Below are 11218 nucleotides of genomic sequence, written 5' to 3' on the forward strand. Positions count from 1 at the left end.
TTTCAAAATAATTTTTCCACTACCAATTTGGAATGCCTTTTTATATAGATTGAAGGCTTTGACCCAAAAAGAATGGATGACTTTCAGCTGAAGGGCATAGTAGAAGAGAAGTTTGTGAAGTGGGAATGTAATTCAAGTAGTACAACTGAGAAAAACTTAATTGCTGATGAAAACAAAGCTAAGGCAGACCAACCAAAAGATGATACCAAGAAGACAGAAACAGACAACCAAAGTAATGCCATGAAGGAAAAACATGGCAAAGTAAGCTTTTTGGTTTTGTTTTTTTTTTATTTTTGACTTTTCTCTCTGTAGAATTTGTGGTACCTTCGATTGAAGCTATTTGAATAGTAGATTGAGTGACCTTGAGCTAGCCTCTTGGCTTCATTTTCCTCATCTGTAAAGTGAGGGGTTGATCTGGTTTAGTTTTTCAGTTCTGAGATTCTCTAATGAACTTTTATTTTGTTTTGTTCAAATCAATGTCAAGGTAATTCTTCATTTATTTTTCAATTAAACCAGTAAAATTTTCATTGACACTTTAGCATATTATGAATTATGTTGCCAAGTTGGGTGGAGAAATAAGTATTTTGCTCAGTAAGGGGATGGTATGCTTATTTAATTGATTCAGCATGCATTTATTAAGGACTTGCTATGTGCCAGGCATTCTCTTGAGTGCTAGACAACCATAGGTAAATATAATGGCTTGTGTCCATCAGAAGCTTACAGTGTGCCAAGTATGGTCATCGGTATCTGGAACCATTGTTCTAGTTCTATTGAACTGTTCAGTTTGGTTTTAGAGAGGTCTTTCACTTTTCTTTCATCACCTATTCTCTTCCCAAACCATCCACACTTGGTAGCTTATTAACTTGAGTTACTTCACTGAGAAAAGTGAAGTAATCAAACGAGGACTGCATCTGCTGCGTACACTATCATCTGTCATTTATATTCATATATTCCACCTTGATACCTATTTTTCCATGTTGTATCTAAATGCGTAAACAATGGACACATTGTCTATCAGCTCTATCCCTTCTTAACTATTTAGAATTTTATGCTAGCAGTTCTTTTTACTTCCTAAATTACCAGTTTTTCATTTTCGTTGAATCAAGCATGCTTCTCTTTCTCCCATTTTAAAGAAAAATCTTAAAATACCTTCCCTCCCGGCTATTCCTTTGTTGGCTGTTGTAGGAAAATTTAATAAAAGTGATTATATTTACTATTTCCCATTTTCATGTTTCCTTTAACTCATGTCGTCGTCAGTCTTCCAAAACTTGTATCATCAGCCTCTACTTTGATAAATTCCATAGCTATTTAAAAATGATCTTGTTTGACTTAGCAACATTTGCCTGTTGATTACTTCTTTTTGGAGTAGTTTCAAGACACCACACCTGTAGCTGCTTATTCCTGCTCAGTTTCCTTTACAGGTTCTTCTTTATCTCCAATTGCTTAATGTTGACATGCTATAGGTTTGGTTCACGATCCCTTTTTCTGATGTGTCTACTTTCCTATGGTAGTTAGCCCTGTCCGACACTTTTTATTTAAGTGTTATCTACAGGATGATGAATCCTCTTTCTTGAACTACAAAATTGTGTCTAGCTGCCCATGTAGTGTCTCTTCTTAGTTTATCTAAACTGAACTTCTGATCTTACTCTCAAACTTGTTCTACTTGAAATTTTTTCTTATCAATTTTTGGTTCTCCATCCTTTCAAGCATTCAGTTAAAACCTTTAGGGACATCCATTATTCCTTTTTCTTTCATACCCTGTATCAAATATATTCAGGGCTCTTCTTATCTTTATTTCAATATCCATTATTTCATCAACTATGACCACATACTCTTACCATCCTGGTCCTAGTAACCATCATTCCTGGCCTGGATTATTGCCCTAATCTCCTGGCAGAGATAGATAACCCCTGCATCTACCTTTGCCTTTTTGTACTCAACGACACAACAATCTGTTAGCATTCTAAAAGATAAGTCAGATATTGCCCTTCTACACTCAAAATGTTTCTGTTGTTGCTCTTTGTTTTCCTCTTCTTGTATGCCTCGTTACCATACTAACTTTCATGATTTTCTCCTTTTTCTCCTTTCCTTTCCCTCTTTCCCTCCTTCTCATCCCCACCCCCTTCCTTCACTTCTTTCTTTCCTGTGGTGCTAGGAAAACACATGGTTTTCTTTTTGAAGCTAATCTAACATTGGTGTTATATACATCTATCTGTTCCTCATTCCTGTAATACTCTTAATCCGGTAATGCTTTCTTAACATTGTAAGCTTCTCCTATTTCTATTCTCCCACCATTTTGTCTTATTCAACTTACTTTCCACAGCACTTAGCTTCTTCTAACTTGCTATGTAATTTACCTATTAAGTTATGTTTATTTTGTTTTCTTAGAAAGTAAGCTCCATGAAGGTAAAGTTCTTTGCTGCTTTAAAAAGATTATCCCAACTGCCATCTTAGCATTTAACCTTTACTGCAATTGTTAAAATTATCTCTCTATCCTAATCTATATAGTAGGATCTCACCTTATTTGAGTGGCATTATAGTGTAGTGATTCATTACAGATTGAGTATATTAGACTGGTGGTCTAATATATGCCCAGCTTTTAGAAGCGTGAGTAAGGATGGCAGGCATTACGTGTTGTAAATGTGAGCTCTCTTTATTATGATATCCCTAGCACAATTCCAGGAACATAGTAGGTTCTGAAGAAATGTTTGCTGAATGAAGGAATTTTTTGATTTCGAAAGTAAATTTTGCAGTAAGCAGTTATAGTCACCATCTGGTGGTTTGTAACTTTGGCTGTGCAATGATGGTCACTGTAGAGAGCTTTAAATTAGTCCTTGGTAGTTCATGTCTATAATACCATTTCTTGAGAGACTTAGATCTTGAGTTTGAGGCCAGCCTAGGTTACAAGACGAGACCGTGTCTCAAGGCCACATATCTACTCAAATAAATAAAATGAAAACCCACAGGAGGTGGACATACAACTCAGTGACAGAGCATTTGCTTACCATTCAAGAAGCCCTGGATTCCACCTATAAAATCTCTATTCCCCATACCTGCACACACAAAACTTCCCTTTTCCAGTCCAAATAGCTCAGATAAGTTAGATCAGATTCTCGGGTGTGATAAGGAATTCAGGTATTAGTGCACTCTATAGCTCACTGGGTGATTCTAATGTATAGTCAAAGTTGAGAATTGCTGGTTTAGTAAAAAGAAGAAAATTCCTTGGATTCCTAGAATTCAAATTGTCTTTTTTTGGAAATTAGCTTTTCCTTTATGTCCATTTTTTAAAAAAACATACATTCTTAAGGATTTTTAAATAGAAAATGTATTAATTTTATAGTTTTGTGGAACTTTAGAAAAGTATTTTTCTTTTCCAGTCTCCTTTAACATTGGAAACACCAAATCAGGTATCCTTGGGACAGTTATGGTTAGAGCTGCTAAAATTTTACACACTGGATTTTGCTTTGGAAGAATATGTCATATGTGTACGGATACAAGATATTCTAACAAGAGAGAACAAAAACTGGCCTAAAAGAAGAATAGCCATTGAAGGTGAGATGATACATTATATTTTATGTGTGAACTATTTTTGTCTGTGTGCTATTCATCTAATACTGTATTCTAAGCTTTATCCCTTGGGTAAGCTAAAGAAAAGGTGAACAATTGATCAGATTGTTGACTGAGTTTCTTATCAAATACCAAGAACATCATTGTGCTATGACGAAAAGCCAGATGTATTTACTTATGCGTAAAATCACTGTACTTGGGAGACTTAGGAGGATTATGTTTCAGTCCAGTTTGGACTACACATAGTGAGACTCTGTCTCACAAAGGTACTATGATGAAAGATGAAAGTTATTAATATGGGTATTAGAATTTAAAACTTCTCATTCGGTGACTGTGTATAGTGGCACAGCTTCTTAAAATTCTTGATTAAAACTAATTACTGAATTGACTGCAGCTATTCTCTTATTAATTCTTTACTTTTTTCCTTTTAGCTTTTTATTTTATGGAAGAAACAAAGAAAAAGACACTGCTTTTGTTTTTCTTCTGCTCGGTTTTCAGGAACTCTCATTGGGATCCTAGGTTAGAAAAACCTTGGGAAAATATAATCTGCTGACAGTCTAGCAGTTAAGATCTGTTTGTGTGAGCTTGGAATGTAATTTGTGAGTAGGGACTTAGCCACTGATCATTTTCTTTTTTACTAGATCCATTTTCAGTCAAGAGGAATGTTGCACGGAGCTTAAACAGCCAGCTTGTTTACGAATATGTCGTGGAGAGATTCAGGGCAGCTTATCGGTATTTTGCTTGTCCTCAAAGGAAGGATGGAGTTAAATCTACAGTGGATTTCAAGAAAAAAGAGAAGGGGAAAACATGCAATAAGAAACCAGTGAAGTCTGATAGTATGGCAGCCAGCTGTTGCATTCTGCTGGGAGAAAGCACAGAAAGAGTCAATCCAGAAAGAAGCCAACCTGCTAAACATGTTGAGATGGAGTTTACATCACAGAGCTGTATTATCAATGACAGTTTGTTGGTAAATGAACTAGGTTTGGCTGACCATGGACAGGAATCTTCATCTCTTTCTACTGCCAGTAAAGGCAGTGAATTGGAGCCAAAATCAGTTAAAAAACAAGGTGATTTAGCACGTTCAGAAACTTGTTTAAAGAAGGAACTTAGCCAGTGTAACTGCATTGGGTCCTTTGACCAACCTGAATCTGCTGGAGCAGACTGCAGATCAAATTTAGAAATGGAGAGTTCACATCGGACTGTGTACACCAACATATCTGCTACCTCTTGCAACTGCAAATCTACAGAAGTTGCTTCTGACCTTAATGATGATGATAATCTCCCTTCCCAGGAATTATATTATGTGTTTGATAAGTTTATATTAACCTCTGGCAAGGTAGGATACAATGTGTAAACAGTTTGTAAGGTTTTGTGGTTACTGTATGACTGCCTTTCTTAACAGTTTTTAGATTTATTTGTAGAGGCATAAAACTAGCTTCCATGGCAGTGACTTGTTTTGGAATGATATTTTGGTGTGTATTGTCTTTCTTTTTTTTTATTCTTAAGTTAATTTATTTCCTTCATCTATTCTTTTGCTCATTTTCCTACAGTTATAGAGTGTATAATATACCAGAATGCTTGAGCATGCTACTATTAGTTGGTTTCCTTCTCTTTCCTTGTACATGAAAGGATTTATATGATATTTTATGAAAATCAGCTTAGCAAAGCAGCATATATATATATATTTTAATATTTATTTTTATTTAATGTGTACAAGTGTTTTGCCTGCATGTAAGTGTGCCACATGTGTGCAATGCCCATGGAGACTAGAAGAGGGTATCAGATCCCCTGGAACTGGAGTTACAGGTGGTTGTAAGCTACCATATGGGTGCTGGGTTCTATAGTTGAAACTAAAGCTGGGAGGAACCAAAAAGTGAAGTGTCCAGATTCTGTCTCTGCTGTTGGACTTCTGGATTCTTAAATATCTGCTGTAAATTGTAGGAGTCCTAACATTTTCAAGTGAGAAAATAGGAACATTAAGTTGTAGAAAATAAGAAATAACTATTTTGTTAATAAAGGAGTTTTTGCTAAATAGCATTTCTTCAATGAAGTGCAGTGTACGTAATTAGAATATTATGAACATCCAGAATGATAAAATGATTATCCAGACGATGTGTAAGCCCAGGAAAATCTTGAAAAAAATGAACTAAAAAGTTAATCATTGTTTTGTTCAGTAATTACTATTGGCAAGCTTTAAAATTATACATTTATTTGCTGAGTAATATTTCTTAAATTTTTTTTTAATAAGGTAAGATTGATTTTTTTAAAGCTATATATATTTAATATATGTAATTTAACATCTTTGGAGATAAATCAGCACCTATGCCACCATCACTAATAATGCCATAGACATATCTATCACCTTGAAAAGTCCTCCCCCACCATTTTTCCCTTTTTCTTTTTCCAGATTCTTTTTAGAACACAGGCCTGAGAGGCACAGGTTTTATTTTATTTTATGTTTTTGAGACAGGGTCTTTCTGTAGCCCCAGCTGTCCTGGAACTCGCTATGTAGATCAGGCTGGCCTCGAACTCACAGAGATCCGCCTGCCTCTGCCTTCCAATTGCTGGAATCAAAGGGGTAGGGGTACGCCACCACTCCCATTCCCCATTTTTCCTTTTTTTTTTTTTTTTTTTTTTTTTTTTTTTTTGTATTTTTGAGACAGGTAGCCCCAGCTGGACTTGAACTCACTATGTAGATCAGGCTAGCCTTGAACTGACAAAGATCTGCCTGCCCCTGCCTCCCGAGTGCTGGGATCAAAGGCGTGCGCTACCACACCCAGCCAAGACAAGGTCTTACTGTGTAGATCTGGCTGCCTTGGAACTTGCTATGTAGACCAGGGTGGTCTTGAACGCACAGAGATCTGGTTACCTCTGCCTGTGTCATCACGCCTGACTTTTTCTTACCAAAGTTTTAAGACTATAATACTGCCAGGCATGGTGGCATATGCCTTTAATCCCAGCACTCAGGAGGCAGAGGCAGGCAGATCTCTGTGAGTTCAAGGGCAGCCTGGTCTACATATTGAGTTCTAGGACAGCTGGGGCTACAGTTTAAAAAAAAAAAAGATGCCCCCCCCCATTCAGTCCTATTGTCAGAGACCAAACCATAATAAAATTAAAACACCCAGCTGAAATAGGGTTCTCTGATTGATTCTGAAGATAGAAAATGTTTGGAGTAAAATTTAAAATTTTGTTATCAAGGTTATTAGATCTCAGTAAATGAAAAATGCAAAGTAGGAGCTGTAGTTGTAGCTCAGTTGGTAGGGTGCAAGGCCCTGCTGATTCTCAGCACCCCATAAAACCCAATGTGGTGGTGCACATCTGTAATCCTAGCACTTAAGAGGTGAAGGCAGGGGGATCAGAAGTTCATTTTCATCCTAGACTACATAGCCAGTTTGAGACCAGTTTAGGATACATAAAAGACCCTGTCTTAAAAACAGACAACTAAATAAATAAGGTATGTATTTTCTTTTGGGAGTTGATCAAGCTGGTTGAATTAACCTTTACCTTTTGTGTTGTCTGTTAATACCTATAATTTATGCCATCCAGGTAAATAGTTTAGGATGTCATTTTAGTGTGAGAGAAGAGCGGTTGGTTCAGAAAAGTTTTTGAATTGTTTGTGTTTCCCCATGAACAACTGTTTTGTTTTGTACTGTTTTGTTTGAGATAGGGTCTCCCTAGCCCTAGCTGCTCTAGAACTCACCATGTAGACCAGACTGGCCTCAGACTCTCAGAGACCTCTTGACACTACAGCCCATGTGCTGACTTCAAAGGTGTGTGCCACTAGGTCTGCCTGACTCATCAACAGGTTTTTTAAAAATCTCTGGAATAGCCGGGCGTGGTAGCACACGCCTTTAATCCCAGCACTCAGGAGGCAGAGGCAGGCGGATTTCTGTGAGTTCAAGGCCAGCCTGGTCTATTTAGTGAGTTCCAGGACAGCTGGGGCTATAGAGAAACCCTGTCTCAAAAAGACCAAAAAAAAAAACCTCTGGAATAAATGTTATCTGAACTAAGTTACTGCATGCTGTTTATTACTACTATATTCTTTTTTGGATCTGGTTTCTAAGTAAGTGATGATACACCTCCAAAGTTTATTAAATTAGTAGCTTTTTTTTTTAACCTTTATATAGCCGCCAACAATAGTATGCAGCATCTGCAAAAAGGATGGCCATTCAAAAAATGATTGCCCAGAGGATTTCAGGAAAATTGATCTAAAACCTCTACCACCAATGACAAACCGATTTCGAGAAATACTTGATTTAGTATGTAAAAGATGTTTTGGTAAGTATTTACTACTTTAACTATTAAAGCTACATTGTTACATATTAGATATTTTCTAATTTTAAAAAAATTTTAAAATTTTTGCTTGGGTAGAGATTTAGAATAGTTTAGAAAAGATCATGTGCAGATCTCTACTGAATGCTCATCATGTGGAAGAGCAGAGGTAAATGCTAAGGAAAATACAGCTGAGTCCATATATACTATTTTAAGAAACTTAGACTGTAGAATTGAGCTACCTAATATTATAGGTATTAGTTTTTGTGCTTGTTCAATTAAGATCAGTTAAAATTAAATGTTTAAGTTCTTCAGTTAACTAGACACATTTCAGTCTTTCAGTAGCTGTATAAGGCTAGTGGGTGGGTATTGGACAGTGTAGATAGAGAACATTTCTATCAATGCAGTGTGCATTTGGACAGTGTTCTGCTGACTGAATGTAAGAGGTACTTAGCTAAATTAGCATAATTGGAATCAACATGTTACGTGCCATAGTAGTAGAGTTTAATAGAATAATTTCACAAGCCTGAAACCAAAAAGAAAACAACCCTGTATTTCATTTTTCAAATCATCTCTCTAAATACTGATCCATTTGCTTTCATAAAATATTGATTTTAATTCATTATAACAGAATTTTATTTAGTGTGTGTGTATTAGTCACTTTTCTGTTGCTGTGATAGAAACACTGACCAAAATAACTTATAAAAGGAAGAGTTTATTTGAACTTATGGTTCCAGGGGAATTACAGTCTGTTATGGCAGGGGGGCATGGTGGCTGTAGGTGGCTGGAGTAGGGGCAACAGAAGGGAAGCTCTCACATCTTCAAGCAGACACAGGAAGCAAGAGAGCAACTGGAGATCCATCAAGGCTTAAGAACTCTCTAAACCCACCCCCAGTGACATTGCTTCCTCCAGGATAGCCACACCTCCCAGAATAGCGCCACCATCTGGGGACAAAATGTCCAAATACTTGGAGCCTATGGGGGACATTTTCATTCAAACCACCACTTTGTCTCTGTGTGTGTGTGTGTGTGTGTGTGTGTGTGTGTGTGTGTGTGTTCTTTAGACTGGTCACCTGTTAGCCCCAGCTGGCCTGGAACTCTGCAACCTGGTCTACAATCAGGCTGGCCTCAGACTTACAGAGCTCCACTTGTGTCTACCTCCTGGCCATAACAGGTTTTAAAACAAATTCTTGCATTATCTCTGCCATTTGATAGACTTTGGGGGATTAGTCTGTGAAGGATATAGGAAAAACAAAACAGAACAAACGTCTGTTCTTAAGGAATATATGGTCCTGTTGGGAAAGTAAGAAAAATGTAGTTTAAGTACTAAAAACAAAAAGAACATTATAAAATCAATGCTCGTTTGTGGCAAGCAATTTGGAGTAGTAAATTAAGTCAAGAAGGGATTACTAAGGCTGTAGTAAGCTAGTTTGTAGGGAAGATCTAATCTTGAGAAGACATTTGAGTGGGTGCTTTGGTAACTGATTGCAATTGAGCTAGAGGAAATCACAAGTATGAATGTGGGAGTGAAAGAGCTGATAAAAAGCCCTGTTAACTAGTTTCAAAAGATAAATCCATACGTAGAATATAGGAAAAAATAATCATGTAAAATGTACATTTACAAAATTTCTTTCACTGTCCCCTTGTCCCTTCTCCAGTAACATTTTTGGTTGTAAAGTCAGAACGTACAGAAGTAAGGAAAAAATTGAAAGTAAAAATTCTAAGGTAAAAAAGTTGAAGGAAGCTGGGTGTGGTGACATACACCTTTAATTCCAGCACTCGGGAGGCAGAGGCAGGTGGATATCTGTGAGATTGAAGCCAGCGTCTACAGCTCAAGGCCAGCCGGGGCTATAGGGTGATTCTGTCTCAAAAACATGAGGGAATTTTTATATTATATTGTTCTTTCTCTCTTTTTAAAAATCTAGATGAATTATCACCACCTTTCTCTGAACAATACAACAGGGAGCAGATTTTAATTGGCTTGGAAAAGTTTATTCAAAGAGAATATGATGGTATGTCATAAGTTAAAATTTGATTTGTTATTATTGTCATGTTGTCTTGAGTTTGATTCATTTAAATAATGTTTATTACATGTTATAAGTACTGTTCTAGTTTCTGGGGATGTATTGCTAATAAAAGAGGTGAAGCCTGCTTTCATGAAGTGTGTATTTCAGAGGGGACATCAGTCAAGTAAGAAATACATCAATAAATAATAAGTGCTATAAAAAATGGGGAGATAAAAGTGACAGGTACTATGGTAACTTTGATAAGTTGGTATTTGAGTTGAATCTGAATAATATGAAAGAGCAAAGCATACAGCTACCCAAGGAAGGGACATTGTGGGAAGAAAAGATAGCAGTTAAAAATATCAAGATTAGATTATGTCTGACATATAAAGTCCAGTCAGGAGGTCCAGTGTGTCTGGAGTAGAATATCCAAGATAGATCGTAATAGGTCAGAGAGATATCTAAGAATTCGATCTTTAAAACCATTTGGACATTGTTAGAAGGACTTTCAATTTTATTTTGAGGGCCTAATGAAAGCTTTTGGAGAGTTTTTAACCATTAAATGACATATTCTGTAAGAGTAGAAGAAAGTAAAGCATTTCAGAGGCTCCTGCGTTAAGTTTAGATGAAGCACAGTAATGGAGAAGGTAAGTAGTCAGAATTGGGTCATATTTAAAAGTAGAGCTATCAAGAATTGCTGATGCTCCATACAAAGAAAGAACTCAAGTGTAGTCTGAAGATTTTTGCTTCAGTGTTGCAGAGCATAAGGTTTTTAGCAAGTGGATGAAGAATCAAGAATTTTGCAGCGAACATTTTAGAGAAGGATAATTAAAATAATTAATGTAGCCCTGGGGAGATGGCTCACATGGTCAAGTGCTTTGTAAGCACAAGGACCTGAGTTTGAGTCCCCAGAAGCCATGTAACAAAATAGTGTGCCAGGGGCTGGAGAGATGGCTCAGTAGTAACAAGTACTTGCTGCTCTTGCAGAGGGATCATACTTTGGTTCCCAGCACCCATATTCACTGGCTTATGACCTCCTTAAAACTCTAGCTCCAGGGGATATAATACCCTTTTCTGGCCTCTGTTGGTATTTGTTGGCATGCACACACATGCACGCACACATACAACACACACACACACACACACACACAAATAAAAATAAACCTTTTTTTAAAAAGCAGAGTGGCGCTGGAGAGATGGTTCCGTGGTTAAGAACACTGGTTGTTCTTGCAGAAGACTCATGTTCGAATCCCAGCACCCACATGGCAGCTAACAACTGTCCGTAACTCCAGTCCCAGGGGATCCAACAGCCTCTTCTGACCTTGGCAGGCATTGCATAACACGGGTGCACTTACCTACACGCAGGCAATACA

At 37.1% G+C, this 11218-nt stretch overlaps 1 protein-coding gene across 1 annotated transcript in view; it reads left to right on the forward strand.

The window, feature by feature from the left end:
* Tut4 (terminal uridylyl transferase 4) overlaps positions 1-11218 on the forward strand; it is a 132100-nt gene that overhangs the window by 64001 nt on the left and 56881 nt on the right. Inside the window, exons 11-15 of the mRNA XM_029561265.1 lie at positions 49-261; positions 3378-3552; positions 4209-4903; positions 7695-7845; positions 9765-9851. Of these exons, the coding sequence (XP_029417125.1) occupies positions 49-261; positions 3378-3552; positions 4209-4903; positions 7695-7845; positions 9765-9851 (1321 nt within the window). The remainder of the gene's footprint in view (positions 1-48; positions 262-3377; positions 3553-4208; positions 4904-7694; positions 7846-9764; positions 9852-11218) is intronic.

Source organism: Nannospalax galili, unplaced genomic scaffold, assembly GCF_000622305.1.
Source record: "Nannospalax galili isolate Female #2095 unplaced genomic scaffold, S.galili_v1.0 scaffold713, whole genome shotgun sequence".
NCBI lineage: Eukaryota > Metazoa > Chordata > Mammalia > Rodentia > Spalacidae > Nannospalax > Nannospalax galili.